The sequence below is a fragment of the Gastrolobium bilobum genome, unplaced genomic scaffold, assembly GCF_033153095.1.
Source record: "Gastrolobium bilobum isolate Gb01-03AN ecotype WA unplaced genomic scaffold, APGP_CSIRO_Gbil_v1 utg2926, whole genome shotgun sequence".
Taxonomy (NCBI): domain Eukaryota; kingdom Viridiplantae; phylum Streptophyta; class Magnoliopsida; order Fabales; family Fabaceae; genus Gastrolobium; species Gastrolobium bilobum.
This window is the reverse complement of record NW_026898807.1, coordinates 140,540-167,081: the sequence shown is the minus strand read 5'-3', so window position 1 is coordinate 167,081 and position 26,542 is coordinate 140,540. Positions and strand designations below refer to the sequence as shown.

The following is a 26,542-nucleotide window of genomic DNA, read 5'->3' as shown; positions in this document are numbered from 1 at the left end:
CTAATTCCAAATTTCATATGAATATTTTGTCACTTGTCAGAATCCTTGCTCCCAGCTCAGCGTGGAGTGCTTGGCGAGAGAGAATCAGCCCTCACTTTGGGCCGTGGCGTGGCCCTTCAATGTACCAAAAAAGAGAAGTTAAAAAAAAAAAAAAAAACCGCCAAACCGCCTTCATTCTGTTTCGCCGGTTGCTCAGAAATTCCAATCTCTGTAACGGCAAGTAGAAAACCAGTCGATAAATGAAAACCCTAGTCACGAAAAATGGCATTGTGTTTCCGATGCACCATAATCATCTTCTTAGTTTCTCGCTTTCTTACGCTCCACGTCGCCGGAGTTCAAATTATCTCTAAATCGAAGCTCGAGAAGTGCGAGAAGAACTCCAACTCCGACGACAATCTCAATTGCACTACCAAAATCGTAGTGAACATGGCTGTTCCCAGTGGCTCGGTAAGTCATGGTCATTGTGGTCGGTTAAGTAAATTAACCCTTGCTACGGAGTATTTTTTTGTATATTGAAGTTGTTTTACGGTGCAGAGTGGAGGAGAGGCCTCGATTATTGCAGAATTGGTGGAGGTGGAGGAAAATTCAACCACCAAAATGCAGACATTGCGGATTCCGCCTGTGATAACGGTCAACAAAACTGCTGCTTATGCATTGTATGAGTTAACGTACATACGGGTATGATACTCCTCTCATGTTAGCCTTTCTTTTTAACTACTCATTTTTTTACAGCATGTTATCTTACAGAATGATGCAAGCCAAGTACGTGGTACTTCTTCCACTTTAATTGTTGGATTATGCGATAACAATAATTTTTTTTTTTTTAAAGAAATAATTATTGAGAACTTTGAAATCTATCATTTAATTATGGTTTTGGAGAATTCCATTTACAAAGCCAATGGTTGTAAGAGGTTTGTGGTCGATGTAGTTTGATCTTTTATATGATTAAGTTTGAGTGGCTTCTTAACAGGATGTTCCTTATAAACCTGAAGAGTATTATGTTCAGACACGCAAATGTGAGCCAGATGCTGGTGCAAATGTTGTGAAGATTTGCGAGAGGCAAGCCATATTTTATTATTAACTAGAAACTGACTATAGTCTAAGACAATATGGATTTCACTGCTTTGTTTCTGGTACTTGTGATGCAGATTGCGAGATGAAGATGGTCATATCATTGAGAATACTCAGGTGGCCTTTTCCACCAAGTTGGCTTTACTTTATAAGTTTGTGGTTAATTGTAACTACGAAGAAAAGAGGCATGTGTTTGAGTATTTAATATTTTTAATGTTAATATCATCGTATTTGCATTTGAAACACTATCAGTTAATTGTGAGAACACCTGCATTTTATGGTCATTGATAGTCATAGCTGACACACTTAGTAGAGTCTTTACTTTGTAAATTGTTAATTTTAGTTTTATTTAGGTAATTGGTCAGTCGAGAAGCTATCTTCCCTACCTTCCCTGCCTTCCTTGTGATGGATGATATTGATATGCCTATACACACATGATATTATGTTTTTATTATTACTCCTTTTGTAAGGAAAATTTCCAGTTTCTCTGGTATTTTCACCCTTTTTTGAAAATAAAATTATACCGTTGTTTTTTTGAGTCTTGATATTTTAAACTATTACACTATATTGTGAAGTCAATCTTAGTTGACAATTACAATTTTTCTGCTATGGGCTATGATGATAATTATAAAATAAATTATTCAAAAAGAAGAACAATTCTGTGCTTGATTTTTTCCTCTTATTCTTTGGCATTTTACCTTTCACTTCTGATTCATGTTTAACATTTCTCTCTTTCCATCTTTAATTTAGCCAATATGTTGTCCATGTGGACCCCAGCGGCGGATGCCTTCATCATGTGGAAACTTTTGTAAGTGCTTTGATGTTGACAGCATTCTTGAGTTTTTAGGAAACGTGGAACTAACAATTCTGGGTGAAATTGTTTAACTAGTTGACAAATTGACAAAAGGAAAGGCCAACACTGCACACTGTGTGCGCTTTCCAGGTGATTGGTAAGCTTCAATGCTCCCCATCTTTTTTATTCCAATTCTGATTGATTTGCGCTATCCTGGATTTATGGATTTTTAGAGGTAACACATGGAGACCATGTTTATATTGAACCAACCGTATCTATCTATCTATCTATCTATCTATCTATCTATCTATCTATCTATATATATATATATATATATATATATATATATATATCATTGTGCATGAACAATTTCAAGTTATCTTTCTTTTTCTGTTAGTTCCAGATTCAAAAGATACAAAAATTGTGTAAGTTGTAATAATAAAATAAATTCCAACAGAGTTTGGTGTTATTTCAGGAATAGAGATGTAGCACAGTAGAGCACAATTTAGCATAAATAATTTGATTAGTGCTGATGTATTATGCCCCTATCTATATTATACTAGTAATCTATGTTAAATACATGTTCTACTCAATAACACTCACATTGCACCAAAAAAAGAAAAAAAGAAAACACTCACAACATGCTAATACAATTAGAACTTAACTCAAAAAAATAGTATGTTATATTGATTACTATTTTATAAAGAAGCTTTGTTATTTAAGATTGGATATAGTGTAGTTTTGTCTTGTAATTCTAATCACCTCAGAAATTTGAAAAAGTCAAAATGACTTCCTTGTTTTGGTCACTTGTTTAAATTCAGATTTCCTTCTCCCTCTCTCTTTTTCATCAATTCAGGTTTCATGTCTTTGGTGTTGGGCAGCGAACATTGGGATTTAGTGTTCGAATAGAGGTGAAAAGTGGAACTAAAGTTTCGGTATGTAATTATTGGTTTCCTTATGCAATAATATTATATTTAAATTATGTAATTATTTTGCCTCATGATACTGGGTTTCTTTATCACTCATGATAACATTTAAGTGTCTACATGTACCATCAAATGCCACATGACAAGTTACTCCACATGCCAATGCCTTCCCTTCTTATTCACAAAGTTTTAGGTTAGAAATCTTTACCCCTATTACTCAAATGTAGAGAAGGGAGGAAGCATCGCGCAGCATCACTATATACTGACAGAATCAGCAAAATGTTGGTTTCAATTTTTACTAGCCCTCTTGATTTGCTGATGTCTTCAAATGTTGGTGGCTGCAACAAGTATTTGGAGCAAATTTTTAGTACTACTGTAGTATGTGTTCCTTTATAAAAAATAGAAATAAGTGAAACTTGTGTGGAATTAACCATAAAGGAGTGGGTAGAGTAAATGTAGTTTGGTGGATCACTTTTTCCGAACTTTACTGAAGGAATATTCCAAGTTTTGAATGTTACATAGATGTTACCAATTTATTTGACTTTGGTAATGTGCCAATATGGCATTTAACAGTATATATAGGCACTTAACATGTCACGTCAGGGCTGTTGTTAACTTTGGTGAAGGAGATTTAACAGAAGAACTAACCTGTTGTGGATTTAACAACTTTAAGGACTAATTTGTATATATAAATGTCATTTGTGTGAATCAGAATAATATTTCAATTGTTTGAGCATATCCTCTTCTACTCGTTGTAAATATTCTGTAATTAGTAGGCCAGCTTATTAATATTCTATAATTAGTTGGTCACTTCTTTAGTTTCCTAAGATAGATCAATCTGTTTAATAGATCATTTATTTCGTTAATTGTTTCTCCCTAGTGTTATGCATGTCTCTCCTCGTATGTGTAGAGACTTCTGTACATTTGAAAAATATACACTAGATATTTTTTCATACTATAAATTAAGGGATGATATTGTAAGTGTAGGATATTTTCTGGCATTAAATTATATGTTTACTCAATTAAAAAATGACTTTACATTTTCTTCGAAGCCTTCCTTTATAGATGGTCTTTTTGCGGTCATTATTGCCTGCTAACTTTACTAAAAGTATTATTTGTTTGAATTCTCTGGAGTCTTTGTTCTTTCTTTTTCTCATTTCTTGATTCATTTGGTAAACTTTTTCCCAACTGTTGTAAAAAAGGAATATGTTACATTTTATTTATGTTCTCTTCTAATTTTTTTTTTCAAATGTTTGTTTGAGATCATTATGAGCTGTTAAAAGTTGGTAAATTGAGTAAAAATATCATTTATTTTGATTATCTTGTATGATTCATATTATAATGTGCTTGGGATGGAAAAATAGTGAAAAATGCTTAGAATATGCATATACATATATATCATACTATTATTGGAGAGGTTATGCTTACCACCTTTTTTCTTGTCACCTCTCACAACCAATCTTGTTATCATTGGATCAAAATCAAATTATTGGCTTTCACTCGATATCATTTTGTAACCGTTAATTTATAACAAGATTGGTTATAAGAGGTGGTAAGAAAAAAAGGTGGTAAGTATAACCTATTCCATTATTATTATTATTTTATTATTTTATTTTTCCATTTCTTTGTATCTAACACAGAATTTTGTCCATCCATAATTTGGCTGGCAGGAAGTGGTTGTGGGTCCTGAAAACAGAACAGTGACATCTGATGATAAATTTTTGAGGGTTAATCTTATTGGAGATTTTGCTGGGTATACAAATATACCATCTTTTGAGGATTTCTATCTTGTTGTACCAAGGCAGGTATGCTTGCTTTACTGGTTTCACCTTGGTTGGTCCTCTATTTACTCTAGTTGTTGAAGTATAAATCTATCTTTTTGTTTGGCATATGTTGCGAACTAAATATGTTGCAGTAAAGCAAAATTGAGGTTGAATAAGGTTAAAGAATTGGTTTGTTAAATTGGCTTCTTGAACAGTTCCGTTATTTCCAAGTACAACTCCTCTTGACACTTTCTGGTAATTGGCCTTTATCAAAGAATTTTTTGAACATAGTTTTATTTTATAATAACTAACCTTATAAATGGTGTTTAATCAGTTGCACATATTGAATGGGTAAAAGGGACTAGCTAGCAGTTTTATACATACCAGAGAAATTGTCTAGTAAAATGAATTGATTGAATCAATTATTGTCCCGTGTTTGTTAATTATGCAATTCTAAATCAATTTTGAGTGGTCACTGAATTATGGACAGACTTGAAAACTAGGTCATGCCTGTTGTTTTTGCAGTTTGAAGGCATACATTATTGTGTTTCCCATGCACACTGTATATGTGGTACAAAAATATCACTTGGTGGCTTGGTGCATATTCCAGTCAATAGTGCGCTAGTAATAGTATGATATAGTATGAAGGGAATGATATTTGATCTAGGGCATTATGAACCTCCTTATCATTCTAGATCATGCGAAAGGGGCTTCTCCTCTCCAAGATCTTTTTGTATGTTGGACAAGCTCGGAGGTTCCATGATGTGTTCTTGCCAAAAATGTCAAGTTATTAACATTGTAATTATAAATAAGGGTTAGGAACACATTATGTTTGTTTACTTTGTAGTGGTTATTCAATGAAGAATTCTGGCAGCATGAAATAATATTAGACGAATATAATTTTAGGGCACTGTGTTCCCTGTAGTCTCAACTGCTACTCTCTTCCCTAGGTTAGTCACTTTGTTTATGACTATGACCTTTTTTTCCCATTTTTATGCAGATCACACACATTAATTTTGGTATTACTGGTGTAGTTAAAGAAGAAAACAGCAATGGATAACTTTTACATACTTTTGCGTATTCACAATTTACAAGCTTAAACATAATATTTGCCAATTTTTCTTATGGCAGGGTGGCCCTGATCAACCACAGGATTTGGGGAGAAACATTTCTATGTGGATGCTGCTTGAGAGAGTGAGATTTACCTTAGATGGTGTTGAATGTAACAAAATTGGTGTTAGTTATGAAGCTTTCAATCAACAACCGAGCTTTTGTTCTTCACCCTTTTGGACTTGCTTGCATAATCAATTGTGGAATTTTCGGGAGGTCAATTTTTTTTCTCTAATTCATTTTCTCCAGCTTGCTATTTTGGTTTCATTTTCTTCCTTTTCACTTCCTTTTGTGAAGCTGTATGGATTCTCCATGCATGGAATGTATTTCTTTAGTGGTATACTTGTCTTTCTTTCATGTGCAGGTACCACTTGACCCAAAAGCTTAAGTTGTTAAACAGGGATCATGGGATGAATTTTAATAACTTGACACCTCACGTGCGCACACACACAAATCTATGACTTTAAGACATGTATAATTGCATCAATGAACATATAAGTTGCTTTATTTTAAATCATGTTTATGTTGAGTAGAATTTAACTGAAGCTTTCTATGCAGTTTTCTTATAGCTGTCGAAAATTTGAAAAGCTTTCTTTTGTCAGGCTGACTTGAATCGAATAAGTAGGAATCAGGTGCCACTCTTTGGATTGGAAGGAAAGTTTGAAAGGATAAACCAGCATCCAGTTATGTTGCAAAAATTATATATTTATTTTAGTATGGTGCCGTACTGCCCTCTATTAGAAATGATTTTTTATTTGATTTGTCTTGCAGGGTGCTGGGAGTTATTCTTTCTCAATAGGAATTACAGAGGTTCTTAATACAAACCTTGTGCTAGAATTAAGTGCCAACGATGTAGAGTATGTTTACCAAAGGTATTATTATTTCCTTGGTATAGATATTATTTCGAAAATAGTGGCATTCTTTGTAATTACATATGTCATGGATATGGATCTGTCATGGCTATTATTATTAATTTTTCCCTTGTTTTTAAGCACTCTATCCATCACTAATGACTGAAAACCTAAGTTGTTGATAGTTTGTAATTATTTCCTTGTGAAAATTTGGTTATCCTTATTGTAAGCTGACAAAATTGGGCTTTTTGACCCTTTTACTCCTTAATAATTAAAAAATAACCATTTTGTCCTCCTCCTAAAACTATACACCAGTTTATCCCTGTTTAATCGATTAGACTGAATTTATTGACTTAATCGATTACATAATCGATTACACCAGCTTCAAAATTTTCAAACCATTTTTCTTCACACTCTTTGCATGCCTGCCACGTACCCCTCCCTCAAGTTTCACACCTCTCCACTCGCCATGTCAATCACTTCCCATTTGACCAAGAAAGCTGATAATTTAAACAAACAACTTGACTGAATGAAGGAATGCTTTGAGAGTGCTTTGCGACCCAACCGAAACAAACAACTCAGCCATCAATCCTCCTTTCCACAAAACCACTTGGCTGAATGAAGGAATGCTTTGAGAGTGCTCACCATCACCATCTTCTCCTTAACTCTCAATCAGGCCATATCACCTTCCCACCATTTTTTTTTTTTGTAATTTGCTTAAGTCACCTCCCCCAAAATCCACATGCAAGACTCCTAGACGACCTTATACTCCATGCTCGAAGCAAGGAAGTGCAAGGTGTCCTTAGCAACTTTCCCTAGTACCATTCAAGTGGTTGAAGATAACATGCAAGAGGTCCTCTAATAGTGACACATCCATTAACAAATAGCGTGGTTGAGTCGAACTCCTGTTGAAGAAGAGATACAAAAGAATGGAGGGGAAGAGGCTCACATGCACCCATTTCATGAAGGTATCCTCGGCCAGGTGTGTAACATGTACAATAATGGCATTCAACAATGGGTCTTTCCCAACTACCAAATTTTCTCTTCTCCGTTGGCTAAGGAAATGACTTAGTGTTTGAACTATCAACTTTCTTGGTCAAATGGGAAGTGCTTCTCTGATGGTGAGTGGATGAGGTGTGAAACTTGAGGGAGGGGTATGTGGCAGGCATGCAAGGAGTGTGAAGAAAAATGGTTTGAAAATTTTGAAGCTGGTGTAATCGATTACTTAATCGATTAAGTCAATAAATTTAGTTTAATCGATTAAATAATGGATGTAATCGATTAAATAGGGATAAATTGGTGTATAGTTTTAGGAGGAGGACAAAATGGTTATTTTTTAATTATTAAGGGATATAAGAGTCAAAAAGCCGACAAAATTGTTTAGATGTTGAACTCTGTTGTCATTCACTTGCATGTGGCAAGGGAAACATAAAATATGAAGTTAGGTGAACTCTATATATATTTTTGTTTTTTTTTTGTTTTTGGGGGTGGTGGGGGGCAGTTTCTATCACTTTTTCTTATCTGGAATCTGGATCACCAATAATGGAAAACAATGAAGTTCCTGGTCATAAAGGGAAATAAATATATTGAAAATAAATTTCTCGTTGTATGCTGTATTATGAGATGGTACAGGGAAAATATTTTAAAAAATGATGGCAAAAAGTTTCAGTTTTGCAGCCGATTTTGTTTTCAATGATGCTGGGGAATGGCTTTTGATTTGTCATAATGTCCAGCAGAAATATTGTCTTTATAGTAAAATTTTTCAAAATTTGTTTGACATATTCCCTTTTCTCTAGGAGCCCAGGAAAAATTGTAAGTGTTAGTGTCCCTACATTTGAAGCCCTAACTCAATTTGGAGTTGCTACAATCACAACTAAGAATACTGGTGAGGTGGAAGCATCATATAGTTTGACGGTATTCTGCTTCTCAACTTTTTCATCATAGTTCTTCACATTCTTAGAATATTATGTTCAATGTTGTGCTTGTTGGCATCTATTTTTGTTATCCAGTGCTCCTTTTACTTGGACGATGGATTGTTGATTTGATATTAAGTTTTGTGTCGGATATGCGTGATATTAATTTCTATACTTGTAGCAAAATTTTTTAAGGCTTGAAAGTGTTAGTGGAGTTCTGTTCTATTTCTTTGCTTATAAGATCCGATACGCAACTAGGGGTTGTTATAAATTTTTTATAAAGAACTGTCTGACCTATGATCATATTTTATGTGATGGCACAATTATTTAATATCATGGTACCTAGCAGTTTAACACAATGTATCACATCTTCCTTGCAGGAGAAACATATCTGTTTGGTTAAATTATCTCTAGTTATTTGTTGAATTGACTGCATGACTTGACTATGATATTAACAGATGCATGCTGCTCCATATGCTTATGTTTTATTATTTAGGTTACAAAATTTGGTTCAAATATATTTGAAGCTTGCATAGCTGTAATTTTCCCAGGGTCCAACAAGTTATAGTTTTAGCTTTTATGTATTGTGTTGTGTTGCAGTTTAATTGCTCCAAGGATATCACGCTGATGGAGGTATTATGCTGAAACATAAGCTCAACTTCAGCAAATTGTTTTTTTGCACCTTCCAGTTTTATGATTGCATTGGTCATTTTTTTTGAAAAAACAAAAAACATGGTTCAGGAGCAATTTTTAATAATGAAGCCAAATGAGATTACATCCCGATCATTCAAAATCTACCCAAACACAGATCAAGCCTCGAAATATTTTTGTGCAGGTAAAGTTGAAGCTTAGGATTAATACATTGTTATCTGTTCTGAGGATAAGGAAAACATTTATGTTTACATTGTGTATTTTTATTTTTTTGGGTGTTTGGACTGAAGCCATATTAAAGGACTCTGATTATAGTGAAGTTGATAGAGCTGAGTGTCAATTTACTACTACGACAACTGTTCTTGACAATGGAACACAGGTTTGTTCTTTTTTGGTACCAGAATCCTATAACATGAACTCGATTGGACATTTGATCTATTATGTAGCTGACCCCACCTAGTGGTAAAAGACTTTTGTTGTTCTGTTCTCCTACGAAATGAAACTTATTGAAATTAGTATACAATGTTATGATGTTCTTAAAAGCTGTAACTATTCATATTATGAGAAAAATATTTCCCCCCCTCTAAATGAGGATGGGACCTGCTATATAGGTGAGATCTACACAAAAAAGATAGTATGTTCCAGCCTTCCAGGAATTGTTTAGGGTTCATTCTTGCATGAAATGTGATCAACAATGCATGGAATTGATTCTGATGTGGCTAAAAGCTTCTGTGTGGCCATCTATCTACCTTACTAACTGATAAGACTGGTTCAGGTATAAAAGAAAAGTAAAGCAAGCACAGTCTTTTGGTCCAGATAACTGGATTTTTCTGTATTAATAACAAAGAACAGTACAAAACTATGATATCAGCTTTTACAGAAAGAAAAGTACAAGGAAGTAAATGGCTACTACGAACAGAATGAAAGAAATACCCTGCACCCCAATGATACAGGTTCAGTACAATGGAAGAGGTACTGATTCTCTCCCAGTCCCAAGTCCCAATCCTTTTCTGACTATGCTCACGCCCTCTGCACCTCTTTATTCCCTCTAACAACCTTGCCACCTCAGCATTATTTCCTTCTCTCCTCTAATAGATTCAGCCTTATGGAATATTCTGATTAATAGTCCTTCTCCAATAATTCCCTACACCTCTTCCTACCGTACACCTTCAGAGGCCTCCTATCACTAACCTTCTTACTTTGATGTTATTTGTCTTAGTGTCTGTAATTGAAGAGTTGCTGACTGAGATGAACTTTCCAAAATTGCTATAAATGCTAATCGATTGTGTTGAAAACATTTTTCATTCTAAATTTTTTTTAACAAAAATATGTAAGGGATCATAATTCAGAAGTGGTGCAACTAATGGCATATGCAGGAATGGTTCATGATCTTGAACTTGAAAACCTATTGCAACTGCCAGATGGGTGAAACTGTGTTGGATGATTATATAGCAACTAATTGTCTGTTCGACTCTCCTGAAATTTGCCTATGTTTCGGTATTGGTCTTCTGGCTGAGATTAAACAGCTTGAAGTTATTTTGGACGTAGGAGATGACCAAGAAGATCTTCCAGCAGTTCTTCCATCTGCAATATTACTACAAAATACATTTAAAATTGTGTTTCTATTTGCTTAAAATGATTATTCATAAGCTATAAGTAAATCAATAGTAGAATGAGAAAAAGAACAGAGTAGAGTAGTCTTAAGTCGTCAGCTTAGTTCTTACCATTAGAATATCTAGAAAATATCGTATAATATCTTGATTATATCTTACCATTAAAGTATCCTAGATGATCTCTCAAGAATAGTTTTTCTATTTCCTTATATTTTATGATTTATTTCCTTAATTTAGTGGTCCTCTATTTAGTATAAATAGGGTTTATTACTTTGTCTTTTGTATCACATCACAACACATACATAATATTCAGTCTCTATTATCTCCTTTTCTTTTTCTTCTCTCTATACCTAAATCCCTGCAATTTTAACAATTCCTATTGAAGTAGACCAGTCTGAGGGATGAACTTATTGTAAAAATTGTTCCCCTAGATATTTTAAGTTCATCAGAATGATAGTCTTCTGATTGTTTACCTAAAGATATGTTAATTCTCGGTGATGTGATGAAGTCTGTTATAACAACAAAATCGTATGATTTTGTGGACCACTAAATCATCGTTTACTGCAGGGTATGCCTTTTCAACCGCCAGAGACCAGTATAAATGGTTTCTTTGATTCCATCGAAAGCATATGGAATAAATTATGGACAAGCCTTATAGAATTTGTCACTGGAAAGACCTGCAGGTATTATTTTCTACTATACAGATTATGCCATTTAAATTCTAGAATATATGTGAAATATGGTTTTTCAAAATTTTGTATCATTTAAAATGAAAACCAAATTTATTCACGGGGAATATTTAGTTGCTTTGATCTATTGTAGCAATATGTATTTCTTTGTTAGAACCCCGCTCCCACTTGGTCAGAAATGAGTTTCCGTAGTCATACGGAGCCTTTTCCTGTTCTCGTCTTGTCTGTTTCTAACCTTTGGTGGAAAAATTGTTTAGTTTGAAATGTGTGGAAATGACAGAGAAGAACAATTATTTGATTGGTTGTTCTAAAAGTGGAATATTTCTGCTTGTTGTTGAACTGACTGTTGGGAATAGAGGTGTAAGTGAGTTAGGTCAAGTTATGCTTTAGCCTAAATACGTTAAGTCTATGTAAAATAGTTCAAGTCTGACTTGATTTATTAACTTAATACAAGCTAAATTATAAGCTTGGCTTGACTTGTTTTTTAAAATTACTAGGTTTGGCTTAACTAGTCAAGCCTACCAAGCCTTCAAAAATAGCATATTGCATTATGTAAAATATAGGTAATAATTACTTTGTTTCTTCTGTATGTTTAAGTTGATGAAAAGTCAAAACGATATAATAGTTGAAGCTACAACCTAAAATATTGACAATTTAACTACATTGCTGAAAATCAAAAACAAGATAATGGCAAGAATGAAAAAAACTTAATTAAATTTCAAAACAATGAAACATATTCACTTATATAATCCCACATAATAAAAAGGAAAATTGTGATGATGGCAATAGTCAAAATTGTGGTTAACAAAAGATGTGTTTGGCAAGTTAGACAAGGGAAGATTGCAACTAAAATGAGTAAAAGAATTAGGTTAGAGGGAGCATAGAGGAGGGTTAGAAAAGTTAAAAATAATAAAATATTATTTTATTACAAAATATAGGCCAAGCCTTTAGACTTATAGGTCAGGCCTAGGCTATAGTCTTATTTCTAAAGAGATTTTTTAATGAGTCCAAGCCTCAACCATTTTTAAAACGAGTTTGGCTAAGTCAGGTCAAAGGCATGTCAGGGGGCTGTAGTCACCTGATAGGCCAACTAGCCTATTTGCATCCTTAGCTGTGAACATCTCCAACGCAATATTTTTATTTTTATTTTTCATGAAGGAAATCTTTGAAATATTTTGTCATTAGTTTAAGCACAAGGGAAAAGGCTAGGATTATTTTCTGCAGAAACTAGAATAACATTCTAGTCAATAACAGAAGGATAAAAAAAGTTGGTTTGCTTAGTTGAGATCATTCTTTTATTGGCGTGTGGATCAAAACCTCTTCCTCATTTTCTTCATATTCTTTTATATGCAGTAATGAGTTTTTGCTATGTTGGTGTTCTGGTTGTGTAAATGATTTAAATATTTTGTCATAAACTTTATGGGAAAAGTATCTCTTCAGTCACCAGAGATAAAGTTATCTCCAATGAGCTCAAACGACGTCGTTTTGGGTTATAAGATTAAAAAATTATACTGATAAAGATTAATATAACCCTGCAATATATTATAATTATAAAAACACCTTGATTTCTGCTCTAAAACGACATCATTTTGGGCTCATCGGAGATAACTTATCTCCATTGACCGGAGAAATCCTTTACCCAAACTTTATTAGTATAAATCACCTACACATACAAGCAGGGTATCGGAAAATCAATAACTATGCATTGCCTTACTTAACCATACATAACCTATGTCTAATATTGACTTATTTTTCTTGACAAATTATCTGATCAAATCTCTACTTCTATGGCTTGGTTTGTTTGGGTGAACAGACAAAAATGCTCTGGATTTTTTGACTTCAAGTGCCACATACAATATATATGCTTGAGTTGGGTAATGATGTTTGGTTTGTTTTTGGCAATTTTTCCCACAGGTATGGCTTATATTTAATGTCGATTAGTATATTAAAATGTGTAAATTCAGCAGAACAAATTAAAATAAGTTCTTTGAATTGCAGTGCTTGTGCTATTATGGCTTTTGCATGAGAAGGGTGTATTTGATCCTTTGTATGACTGGTGGGAGGATATTTTTGGTGCTAATGAACAGATCAACATGGAAAGACGTAAGTTCAAAATTGACAATGTACACCACCATATTCGTGATAACAAACATCATAAGCAAGAATTTAGGCACTCCAAACGTGGTGCTCAATATAGGCGAAGGACCAGTTATGAGCACAAGCACAGGCATTCTGAAAGGAACTCTGATTATTTACATAATGTTCGGAAAGAAAAGCACAAGCATGGACATAAAAAGAATATGGATATTGTGCAGCATATGGATGACAATCCTGCACATCACAAACGCAGAAAGGAGCGGGACACTTCAAAGGGACTAGTTAAAGTGATGAAGCTGAAGCATGATAATGAGAGGCAAGAAAATTATGACAAATACAAACAAGTTCTGCTAGATGAGCAAGGGGCTGAGTAGAGAAAGTTGTGGCCCGAATTTTATAATTTAATGTAGTTATCTTTTAGTTTTAGGCATTACAATGTTTTAGAGCAACTTTTTACCTACTTCATAGAATCACAGTTAGGTTTATCCTTTTCTTTTATTTTTTTGTTTTCTACTAGTCTTCCTTCTCCTTTCCTTTACTTTCTAACGGGACGGGGAGGACAACAATTGAGGAAGGGGAGTTATTTAGAATATAATTCATTGTAGTCATGCGTAAGATATTTCTATAGAAACGACACAATCTGAAAAATTTATACCATTTGTTACAAAGTAAAAATTCCCTTCCCATCCCTCACTGCCTTTTTCCGAGGTAAGACATGTTATGTTTTGCGACTGATACATGCTTTTTAAACTTCTCCCCTTCAGTAATATATTGAAAAGAAAATCTAGTTAAAGCACAACTTTGAAGTGACCTAAACAAAACTGATTAAGAGACCGTTATGCTTACATCTCTGGCTTCCTTAATAAATGTGTTGCCTTGTGCGTCTTGAAAATGCCAACTATTGGGAAGATATAAAGTCTAAATTCCAACCATATGCGTCTCTCTTGCGGAGTTTTGGTTTCTAGTTTGTAATGGTATATTCTGGTTCCTGCTTCCTTAATTGATCTTTCTCCATGATCTGAACGTGAAAGCCATTTGGAAATTGCAAACCAGGAGTTCGTACAATATTCCCTCCTTTGATGGGTCGCCACCTGAAATATTCAGATGTCAAAGAGGGTGTTTTGCGTCTCAATTTAAATTTACACGTGGATACACTATTGCCGTTTCATAATCTTACCTGTACTTTGTTACCAAGCTATGAAGAAAAACAGCCATCTGAACCTTAGTGAAGTCTGTTCCAACACAAAATCTCATGCCTCCACCGAAAGCCATGAAATTTTTGCTGGCACCATTTAGCTCCACTCCCTGTACGTAGGCCATTTTTTTAATGTCACTAATTCGTAAGAGAAAGATGATGGTAAGCTAGAACCTAAGTTACTATATTTATAGCTAGCTGGTAGTTAGTTAGTAGCTAGAGCAGCTAGCTACATTAACTTTATGGATTCTTTGAAGCAGCTCTGAAACGATAGAAAGCTTATGAAAGAAAATTACAAAATAATAGACGTACCTCCCATCTCCATGGGTTGAAGACAAGAGGATCCTGATATTTCGCCGGGTTCAAGTGTACAGCTGGCGGACACACCATGACCGCCCATCCTGCTGGTATGGTATATCCTGCATGTATTAATTGTAGACCAAATGAGGTAACGTTGTCAGATGCAGTGTGCTTTTCCATTACTTAAATCACAAGGTATGTATGCACTGTACCAATAAAAGTTGATAATTAGTTTGTATAGTTTAAATTCGATTCCCATCAAATAAATTTTGTTAAATCAATTGAATTTTGCAATTAGTCCAATATTTGGTTGTATATCTATCAAAAACAAAAACTGTCTTTTTGTAGTTGTGTGATGATATTTGTGCAAACCAGCAATCACATACCCTTAAAAGTAATTTCTCTTAATGTCTTCCGGAAGATTCCTGGAACTATATTTGCTAGTCTCACGGTTTCATTTATGAACTGCAAAATGTCATGAACTTTTAAATGAGATATGTACACGTAGAAATTAACTCAAAAATTGTCTCTTGCCAAAAAGAAAAAAAGAAAAAAGAAGAAGAAATTCTTGATCCACCTGAAATGTAAATGTCATTGATTTGTATTCTTTCCACGTGACTCCGGAGTTAGGATCTTCACGTCGTTCGAGGATGGCTTCATGTTCTTCCTAAAAGGCACATTACCGAGGGCCTTTTTTTATTTAGTAGAGGTCAAAGTGAAGGACGTGGAAAGCCATAAATATAGTTGAAAGATTAAATATTTTAATATTTATAACATACTTGTAATTGCTTGAGCACCAAGGGATGGTCAGTGAGTAATTTCATGGCATAAGTCAGAGCCAGAGAAGTGGTTTCAAAGCTTGCAAAGAGGAGCACAAACATGAGGTCCAGAGCTATTGCTTCAGTTAGGATTGTTCCCTCTTTCTTCAGTTCTTCAATAACAAAGTCAAAGAAATCTGTCTGCTGTTTCCTATGCATTTCCCGTCTTTCGTGCAACATGTTCTTCAGCATTTTCATTGCCCTTTTCCTACCCTGAGAGAGATCAGAAGAGAAACAATTAGTGGTGTTTTTCAATCTTTGGCATCAAAAGAAACTATTTTGTATGATAGGAAAAAGAACAATACTACATTCTTTGTTTAGGCCTGAACCAGCCAACAAAAATTTCAAAGAAAGAACTCACTGAGCATATATATGAGGTGAGGTCAAATATCATGACTAGTGTTGGTGGATAATGGACTTACCTGTAGACATTTGTGATAAGCAGTTCCTGGAACATCCAGAGGGAACGAGATGAGTCCTTGTATAAATGCATCAAAGTTGTCCTTTAGATTCTCCAAGGTCTTGGACGAATCATAAGTGATAAGTTTTTTCGCAGTTAAATCAAATATCATCTACATGGAAAAGTATACATAGGAAACCATGGTTTAGACATAGAATGGAAGAAGGAGACAGAAGAGGAAGCCGTAAGAGGGTTTCAATGAAAATAAGAATAGTTAGTTTCTTGATTATACCCTTGCTGTTCCTTCCTTGAATTCGACACTGTCCTGATACGACCACTGCTGTAATGTTCTGCACACTGTCTGTTCAACTTCAGAGAGCATCTTTTTAAGGCTTTCAGGACCAAACAGATTCAGCACCATGTTCTTAAGGTACTTGTACATAAACCCATGTAAGGAACCTACATTTTGTCTTCCAAAGATCTCTGTGAATGTATCTGGATACCAGCTCTGGAACACTTGTCCCTCCTGTTGAAAGATGAAGTAATTAAGATCCGGGTCCGTTGATACTACAACTGGTCGTCCAACCAAGTTGGTCTTGAAGATTGGTCCATACCTGAGATACAAAATGGATGATGATAAGTTCAATTCATTAAAGTGTGGAAAGAATATCGAGTTTCTAATTAATCCTCAGGTGCCTAAGACCAATCCCTTTATTACCCTCTAACCAAAAACGAAGGCTTGCATTGGCTACTGAGATAGTTATATACCTTTTCATTCTCTGCCTGATGAAGGGAGGAATATCAGAAGAAGTGTTAGGGGAAAAGAACTGAAGGCTCTCACCCAGAAGAGGCAAACCCATTGAACCTGGTGGGAGTTTTCCATTACAACTAGGATTTCTCCATCTATAAACCCAATGTGTAATACCTATAATAATCAATGCTCCAAGACATAAAGCCCACATTTTTTTCTTTTAGAGAAAGAAAAAAAATGGAAACTTTGTTCTAAGTAGAGAGAAGATAATAGATTAAAAGAGTGAAGTGCTGAAAGGGGAAGAATTAAAAGGAAGGGACAGGTTCAGAGTGGCAGAAAAGAGGAAAGGCTTAAAGTGGGTAAGGAGGGAAGAATGGGCAGAAAGGAGTAGACAGTGCTGGCATGCATATCAGCATCTCAGAAGATGTTCTTAAATAGGCAGGCAGGCCACTTCATAGAACGAGTTGGAGAAAATAATATTAATTTTGGTTTCCTTTAGTTTTTCGGGAAGCTGGTTGTTCAAAAAGCTGTACAAGTAGTTGGAGATAGAATAGAATAATTGGAATTATATCTGTCTATAGACCACTTATTGCTTTGTCAACGGCATATATGATGTGTTCAAGAGCCATTGCATGATATGAATCTTACTGGATGCTTCCTCTTTCCCACGTCTTCTCTGTTGAAGGAAACTTTTTGTTTCTTTTTCATTATCCTGATTGTGGTAAAGAGTCCATATAACACGAAATAAAGAAGCACGAGGCAGTATTACAGCAGTTTTTTAGGAGATTTTGCGGGTATTCTCTAGATTTGATGAGTTAAGAGGTTCAAAGAATCTTTATGACCAAACCAAGCATCTCAAGTAAATCTTTCATGGATCATTATATGCTTCTAGTCCTAAACTTCTAATGCCTTGACCAACTTGAAATCTTTCCAATATCTATACTAAATTCTCAATCTGTGTAATGTTGATACCCACAAGAGGAGGCACGCATACTATTCTTGTCATTCCTTTGTTCTTATGTGGAGCAAGATCTTTTCATAGATCTTTTTTCTCTGCAACCAAATTGATAATTTCATCCCAACTAAACTGTCATGTCCTAAATCTCAAGATATACGTCATTGGTGATTCCCATTGCACATTGGAGGGCTCTAGAAGTGCATCCAACTACTATAATACATGGTCTTGTTTTTATTTTTGGTGACAAAATTAACCGTAGCTAATGCTAATCTATTTAGGTCAAAAGACTCGAACAGAAAAAAAAAAAAAAAAAAAGCAGCTAAAAGACCTAGTTCATATGGTAGAAGAGTTTTACTCATTGAGCACCGCCCCATCTGCCCATTGAGCCACGGACTTGACCAAATTGCAGCAATTACCATGATATAGGTAGGTCACTGTGAATTATGTCCTATCCAGAGCATTGGATAAGTTCTGTTAGATAAATAAATTCAAGTAAACTATCTACCCAAAAAAAATAAAAATAAAATCATGTAAAGTGGACAAAGTGTACAATTATCTATTGTCAATCCCAAATATCTGGCAAAAGGTTATGTAATTCCTTTACATAATGTACAGAGACTTTACTAGATAGGTACAATCGAGATATCCAAGGCCATAGCCTGTAAAGTTGACCTCATTAGCATGGTACGAGGTGTCATGCTGCGGTGCTACATTTGGATACTCTTTTTAAGATTTTTTTTCTTGGAGATTCTTTTTAGGGCCAGGTTATATTTACAAATTTTTACAAACTACACTATATTCTCCCGGGAGAATAACAAACTTTTACAAACTACACTATGTTCTCCCGGGAGAATATAGTGTAATTTGTAAAAAAATTCAAAAAAGTTTGTAAAAGAATCATGTCCCTTCTTTTTAAGTAAAAAACATATAATGTAAGAGTAGAGTTATATTAACAAACTTTTATTATACAAATTTATAAACTATATTATGTCTGACAGGTAATACTTTACTCAAGAGTGTATTATCGGTCAAACATAGTGTAGTTTGTAAGAGTTTGTAAACAATAAGTTTGTAAATATAACATGGGCTTGATAAGTGTCAAGTCACTGGATATAAGCATTTTTTTTCCAGTCACTAAATCATAACCGTACAAAAGTGAATCAATGGTGATAAAGGAAGAGAGAAAAAAAGAGAATCATAACCATTCAAAGGTCAATCAATAAATATAAAAAAATAAATAAACAAAACGACGTAATTTAATACTGACTTGACCATCCAGTGACATAATAAACAATAAACCCATATAACATTCCTTATAATGTAATATATGTTTGCACATTTTCCTTTTTTTTTTTTTATATATTGTTGAAAATCGACAATCACACAAAATCGACAAAACAGAAAAGAGAAAAAAGAAGAGAGATTGACATGGTGATTTATCCTGGTTCACCAAATGTAGGTTACGTCCAGCTTGTCTGTACTATATTCACATCACCGCCACTAGTTACAAGTCACTCGGTTTATACAAGAAAAATATAAATATGATTAGGAAACTCTAATAATAGCAGCTATTCACGGGCCCAAGCCCAAACTATTAAGAAAATTACAATAAATCAGAAGCCCACAACAATTGCCTTTCTGCTGACGCCGACAATAAAGGCTCTCGTCACCATGCCAAGTACGAGTCATACCCAACATATATAACTACTAAAAAACAAAACTCCATTTAATATAATATCCGGGACAACTCAATTACAGAACCGAACTCTCAAAATTCCATTATAATTATCATTATATTGTCCCTTTTTTTTATTGTGATGGAGGGTAGTATGTCCATTTCTATAATCTATTCTCTTCAATGCTCAAATTAAAATGGTTGAATGGGTAGTCTTCCAAGAGGATGACATAGATTGCTTAACTGTTTAAAAGGTATTGTTGAAGAGAAGCGCATTAATAATGCCAGATCAATGAACCCTATTTAATTCTAGTTCACAACTTGTTTTATAATGTATAGTGAAGTGTTTTAAGAAGTTATGTATAGGTTTCTTCTATTCTCTTTTCTCTGTCACACAATCTCCTCCCTTTTGTTTTAAAGATTACATTAGCAAATGTATGATTTTCTAATGACATTGGAAATTTTAATGATTTGTGAGGATTGGATGAAGTAAGGGGTCCTACCTGTCTGAATGTAAAATGGCACAAAATCTTGTGGTGGGTACCCATATGCAGCTGCTCCACTTCAAAGAGATCCCCTGCTCCATGTTCCACCAATTGATCCACGGGTACACTAAGTGTACCAATATACTTGACTCAGGATTTGATGATGTTGGGTTGATCAATATGATATCTGGTACATCTATTCAAAAATTCATTCACCAGGCTTGATCCAAATGCCCATACAGTCTTTCAGCTTTTAGCACAAGCAGTAAAACCCAGATGTGTAGTCTAGTGAATATAGTTTGTATTGTAACCTAGAAGGAAATAGTGTTCGAGAAGAAAAAGGAAAATATCGGAATTACTGTTGAAGAATCTAATGTGAATGATTGAGTGAAAGAATTCTATATTGATTAAGAATGGATTAAGTGAGCACCATATAAGTGGAAGGACCCGTGCATCTAATGATTTAAGGTTTTGGGTTTGATTGTGGTGTTCCGAGCCACTTAATGTTACTGCTTATTTAGCTCATGGTTGGCGGTCTCTTCTGGCTCTTTTCTCGCTATGAGCTCCCATGGCACGGCCCAACAATTGATATCAGAGCTAATGCTTACCATATAAGTAGAAGGATCCATGCACCTAATACCTTAAAGTTTTAGGTTTGATTGTGGTGTTTCGGGCTTACTAATGTTACTGCTCCCTTGGTCCATGGTTGGCGATCTCTCCCCGCCATGAGCTCTCCTTGCATGGTCGAACAATTCCTCCCCTGTAACCTATGTCCTACAACTAATAGGAATACTCACAAAGACACTAGGTCAAAAATTATAATTATTAGTTAGAATGTAAACTTTTTCTATTTATCCTTATCACCCTTCCAAACGTTATGATTTGATCTAACTTTGACCCCATATTCGATCTTACCAACATAGAATGTTGACCTCTCCAACTAAAAATAATTAGAAGCTCGTGACCTATATAATTTTTTCATGATCCGACTCACAATCAAAAATAAATAAATATTGACCATCCTATTCCTGTTTTTTATTTTATTTTATCTTTTTACCTTCTACATATGAGAGGAAACATCTACAAATTCTATGGGCCTGAATCATAGAAATTCTTCTCTCCAACACCCTCAATTTATATTTTTGCTCCTCCTCCTTTGATTGCTAAAGCCATTAGAACATTTTTAAATAATACGAGCCATCTTAATTAATACAGATTGTGTCACTTGAGAAATGGCGTGAAGTTAGTCCTCTCTCTCTTTTTCATACCTTTTAACCTACGCTGCTATTTATGGGCGACAATCCTTTAAACTTGGCTTGTTTTTATCTTTTTTTTCTTTTAAAAAAACTAAATATTTATTTTGGTTCCTGAAAAATTAGATAAACGTCACTTTAGTCCTAGAAAATATGACATTAATATAAGGAATTTATTATTCTTATATTACATAAGAAAGAATTTATCTTTTACACACAAATTTAAGATGAGTCTCATTCTATTTTTTTTCCTCTTCACCTAAAAATAGACCCCACCTGCATAAATGACTCTGTAGGAGATAATTATAATAATTATCTATTATCCTTAATTTAAAGTGACATCAAAATCTTCATTCACAAATCACAAAACTAAGGGAATAAATTAATGTCCATTTCTGAAGATTGAGAGAATAAACTATTATTTTTTACTATTAAGAGATTGAAGTGATGTTAATTTTTTTCAAACCACTGAATCAATATTATTTTCCATCTCTTCATAATTAAATTTATGTCACTTATTTTTTAAAATCCAAATTAATATTAACTCAATCTCTTAACATCTTAGTTTTTTAAGTTTTTCTATAGTAGATTTAATAATTCTGAATTAAAATTTCAAATATAGCTTTGATTTGCAGATTTGGAACGTTCAAGAGTCTATATGTGGTCAAAATTTGTTTTGTTTTATGCGTGCATCCACCTAGTCAAAGTTTTGGTTTATTTGTTTGTATAAACAACTTGTGTATTCCTATATACTGAGACTAGTATGTCAGATGATATTTTCTTCTTCTTTTTTCTGCAACACATACAGTGATAATCATCATTAGAATTTTAGAAATATGTCGAGACATTTGTAACTGAGTTACTGATACCGAACTAGTTGAAACAATTATAACAGTTCATATAATAATTTTGGGAATAGGTTATTTTAACTATTTTTTTTTCATTAGAGAGAAATGATAAATATTAGTTAAAATAATGGTATTGAAAATTGATAGATAAGGTAGGCATAAAAAATATTGAAATGGTGTAGGGAGCCCAATACCACCCTCCTTTGCAAGGGATTCTTCTACTAATGGGCCTAAATGACAAACCACAATAAGTGGATTGATACCATATCTCAACCTAAAATCTTAAGACTGTAGGTCTATGAGTTTTTAGCACTTATATGGTCCTCATTTGGTTTAAGTCTAATCGATGTAGTATTTCTTTACAACCTACACTTGAACACTTCCAACATACTCTCCTCAAGCGTGAGGCCTAACATCATTCTCCCTGAGAAACTTCTACAAAAGTCTCTTCTCTTCAAGTATTAGAGTCACACTAGTCTTCTGCTAAGGTCTTGAAATATCACCATATCAAAATACTTGGCCTAGCACCGTTGGCTTTGATATCACTGTTGAAATGGTATATTGACATTTGTGCCACGTTTTACAATAAAAAACACTTGAATGCCACATATCCAATATATATTTTCAAAGTAGGGATGTTCGCGGTCTGGATTGGATCGGTTTTGGAAGCAAAACTCATCCGATCCAATCCTTTCGGTTTGATCATGTAATCATCCATTCGGTTTAGATTTTTTTTCAAATCCGATCCGATCCAATCCAATCCAATTTTTTTCGGTTTGGATTGGATCGGTTTTCGGTTTTTTGAATATCCTAAAATTAATTTCATGATTATTGTGCAAATAACATCTTTTGTATATATTGGTTTTGTAAAAAAAAAATTGAAATACAAAAATATCAGTAAACAATACTATAGTTGATGAGACGTGACTAAGTTTTTTTTTGGGTTTAGTTGATGAGTTAATGGGTCGTGAGTTTAGAAATTTTTGGGCTATGATTGGAGAAAGGACAAGTAAGTAGAGAATAATTAATATATTGGATTGGTTTGGATTGGATGAGTTTTCATCAATCCATCCCGAAAACCGATCCAATCTAATTAAAATTTGTGGTTTTCTTTCGGTTTTCAATTTTTCGATTTTGGATTTATTCGGTTATCGGTTTTTCAATTCGATTTTCGCGATTTGAATCGATTTGGATCGGTTGATGAACACCCCTATTTCAAACTATCGTGACAGTAAAATCACTAGGTAATGTAGCGACTTATAGCCTATCCACATGACGTAAACCTGATCTTGTTAGGCCAAAGTCGTGTAGTGACTTTTGACTAATTTGAGCATAGGTGAAAAAAATCGTTATATGGGGTAGCTACTTTCTACACAAGTGGCAAGCAGCTTTTTTTTTCACCCAAAATCGCTTTTGGCTAGCAGTCATATTGATTCAGTATTGTATCTGTAATTTCATTCTCCATTTAATTGTCGCATCTGGGTTTTCCTTTTGCTATTGGTTTATGGGTTTTATATTTCTCATTCAACATGGGAATTGAATTCTCATGTTGTAGAGATAAAAAATATGTGAGACCCGTATGTTAGAAAAAATTATGTGTAGGACCCACGTTGACACAAAAATCAAAGTGTGTGTATGAAAATTTAAATTCTCATGTTAAATGAGAATTATAAAACTCTTGGTTTATTACTTGAAATGAAATCACATGTATCGATAAAAAGATAATGGATAGAGGAGAATTATATGAGCTGAGCATACATCGATCGTATAAGTAGGTAATAGCTTCATATAAATTTTATGTAGTACAAAGAAGTGATGTCGACAATTTAAACATGAACCAACCAAAAAAAAAAAACAATTGCAGTACCGTAATCCAAGAACTAATACATTTCTAACCGATAAAAGGACTATTTCATTTATATAAAATAAAGATTTTATATATCGAGAATCTCTAATGAAAAAAAAGGAGCAACGTTGCATTATACAAAGCAATAAAGTTTTTATTTCTTGCTGGATACCAAAAAAAATGGGGGTAAAAGATAATATATCGTAATTCAGGTGATTTTCCTTTAATTTAAAATAAAATAAATGGGGGTAAAGGAAAATATTTAAAATAAAATGAAAATAAAATTTTTAATTTAAAATAAAAACTTTAATTTAAAATAAATGGGGCTAAAATGCCTTACCAAAAAAAAAATGGGCTAAATGGGAGTGTTCATCATCCGATCCAAACCGATTCAAATCACGATAACCGAACTGAAAAATCGAAAATCGAAAAATCAAAAATCGAAAAAAAATTGCAAATTTTAATTGGACGGTTTTCGGATTGATTGATGAAAACCAAACCAATCCAATACAAATAGATCCAATATATTAATTTTCATCTACTTACTTGGATCTTTCCTCAATCATAGCCCAAAAATTTCTAAACCCAAGATCCATTAACTCATCAATTAAATCCAAGAAAAAACCTAGTCACATTTCATTAAAAAAAAAAATATTTGTGTAGAGCTCCATATCTCATTGCAAAAAAAAAAAACTATATTATGGTTTACTGATGCTTTTGTATTTAATTTTTTTTACAAAGCCGATATATACAAAAGATGTTATTTGCACAATAATCATGAAACAAATTTTAGGATTTTCAAAAAATTGAAAATCGATCCAATCCAAACCGAAAAAAATTGGATTGGATCGGATCAAATTTGAAAAAATATCAAAACCGAGTGGATGATTACATGATCAAACCGAAAGGATTGGATCAGATGATTTTTACTTCCAAAACCGATCCAAGCCAGACCGCAAACACCCCTAGGCTAAAAGATTATATATCGTAATTCAGGTGATTTTCCTTTAATTTAAAATAAAATAAATGGGGTAAAGGAAAATATTTAAAATAAAATGAAAATAAATTTTTTAATTTAAAATAAAAAATTTAATTTAAAATAAATGGGGGTAAAAGAAAGTCACCTGAATTACGGTATATAAAATGCAACGTTGCTCTTTTTTCTTTTTTCTTTTTCGTTAGAGATTCTCGATATATAAAATTTTCATTTTATATAAAGGGTTTTCGTTTTGCCCTTTAAAATGACACAACAAAGTTTCCTACACAGAATATTTTGTAAGGCCAACACTTTATAAAACAAAAAAAAAAAAACTAAAGCACGCAAAACAAATCTCTATAACATTACACAATCATTTTTTCTACAACATAACTCTTATAAAAATCTGATATAAATGACGTAGTCCTTTTTTCAGTTAGGGATATGTATTAGTTCTTGGATTACGATACTGCAATTTTATTTTTTTTGGTTGGTTCATGTTTAAATTGTCGACATCACTTCTTTGTACTACATAAAATTTATATGAAGCTGTTACCTATTTATACGATCGATGTATGCTCAACTCATATAATTCTCCTCTATCCATTATCTTTTTATCGATACATGTGATTTCCTTTCAATTAAAAAACTAATGGCAAAAGGAAAATCCACAAACGACAATTAGTTGGAGAATGAAATTACAGATACAATATTGAATCAATATGCCTAGATGTAGCGACTTTAGCCTAAAGGTTGACCGACGAATTTATTACCGTTGCAGTTTGAAAAAATATATTTGATCCATAATATTTAGGTGGATTTTATTATAAAATATGGCACAAACGTCAATGTCTCGTCCAAAACTTTTTATAAAGGATTCTTCAATCAATAGGCCTAAGTGACAAACTATCATAAATGGCCGACATCGTATCTCAATCTAAAACTTTAAGATTATAAATCTATGAGTCTTTAGCACTTATATTATATGATCCTCACTTGGTTCAAATCAACTGATGCGGTATTTCTTTACAACAAACACTTGAATACTTCTAACAAAAAATAAATAAATAAAATAACATATCCCATAATTTTGATATGAAAAATTTCTAATGTTTTTTAAGTGTTTCAACTTTTATTTGCACATAAATTTATTTTCTTTGCATATGAGGAAATGAAGTGGTAGAAACAAGGTACTATTTTTCAAGTAAAATTACCGATGGATAGATAAAGAAGAAACAAACTTGTTACCAAAAAAAGGAAAAAGAAAAAAAGAAAAGAAACAAACTTAATGTTGTTGTAATTCATTTTTCGCTCCTTAAAAAATCAGAGTACTCGTTGACAAAATGCTAGCAGGTTATTATGAGTAACAAATTTTAAACAAATAAGTTATTTTTTTAATTATTTAGTAACTCACTTGTATTAGCCCTATAAAAATTGTAAGAAAAAAAATATATCTGATGATTTACATGACATAATATTACCATAGTTTGAGTTTAATTAGTTAGTTGAGTCATTCAGTTAAAGATGTCAATGGAATTAGTTAATAATGAGTTGCTCTCT

At 33.4% G+C, this 26,542-nt stretch overlaps 2 protein-coding genes across 3 annotated transcripts; one reads left to right on the top strand and one right to left on the bottom strand.

The window, feature by feature from the left end:
• The first annotated feature begins 261 nt into the window (after positions 1–261).
• LOC133284286 (protein HAPLESS 2) lies at positions 262–14,030 on the top strand. The gene is made up of 18 exons (XM_061481287.1): positions 262–447; positions 535–678; positions 971–1,059; positions 1,149–1,188; positions 1,822–1,879; positions 1,961–2,021; positions 2,721–2,799; positions 4,461–4,595; positions 5,685–5,879; positions 6,266–6,346; positions 6,435–6,535; positions 8,311–8,428; positions 9,028–9,060; positions 9,169–9,262; positions 9,369–9,457; positions 11,259–11,374; positions 13,194–13,294; positions 13,379–14,030. Exons 1-18 carry the CDS (start codon positions 262–264, stop codon positions 13,849–13,851), a joined length of 2,193 nt encoding a protein of 730 aa, XP_061337271.1. The 3' UTR covers positions 13,852–14,030.
• An 84-nt stretch (positions 14,031–14,114) lies between these two features.
• On the bottom strand, positions 14,115–17,152 carry LOC133284314 (cytochrome P450 87A3). 2 transcript variants are annotated; one of them, XM_061481318.1, is made up of 10 exons: positions 16,959–17,152; positions 16,483–16,804; positions 16,213–16,362; positions 15,752–16,003; positions 15,550–15,639; positions 15,359–15,437; positions 15,295–15,306; positions 14,985–15,097; positions 14,655–14,782; positions 14,115–14,568 (listed from the first exon to the last, which is right to left on the bottom strand). In XM_061481318.1, exons 1-10 carry the CDS (start codon positions 17,150–17,152, stop codon positions 14,439–14,441), a joined length of 1,470 nt encoding a protein of 489 aa, XP_061337302.1. In that variant the 3' UTR covers positions 14,115–14,438. The 2 variants fall into 2 exon arrangements, with proteins under 2 accessions (XP_061337302.1, XP_061337301.1); XM_061481317.1 differs by lacking the exon at positions 15,295–15,306 and having other exon boundaries at positions 14,985–15,091.
• Positions 17,153–26,542: the final 9,390 nt, after the last annotated feature.

Coding starts and splice junctions, on each gene's coding strand:
- LOC133284286 (XM_061481287.1), top strand. CDS start 262: ATGGCATTGTGTTTCCGATGCACCATAATCATCTTCTTAGTTTCTCGC. Junction 2,800..4,460: donor AAAGTGGAACTAAAGTTTCG/GTATGTAATTAT, acceptor TTTGGCTGGCAG/GAAGTGGTTGTGGGTCCTGA. Junction 5,880..6,265: donor AATTGTGGAATTTTCGGGAG/GTCAATTTTTTT, acceptor TTCTTTTGTCAG/GCTGACTTGAATCGAATAAG.
- LOC133284314 (XM_061481318.1), bottom strand. CDS start 17,152: ATGTGGGCTTTATGTCTTGGAGCATTGATTATTATAGGTATTACACAT. Junction 16,805..16,958: donor ATCAGGCAGAGAATGAAAAG/GTATATAACTAT, acceptor TTTGTATCTCAG/GTATGGACCAATCTTCAAGA. Junction 16,363..16,482: donor TCAAGGAAGGAACAGCAAGG/GTATAATCAAGA, acceptor TTTTCCATGTAG/ATGATATTTGATTTAACTGC.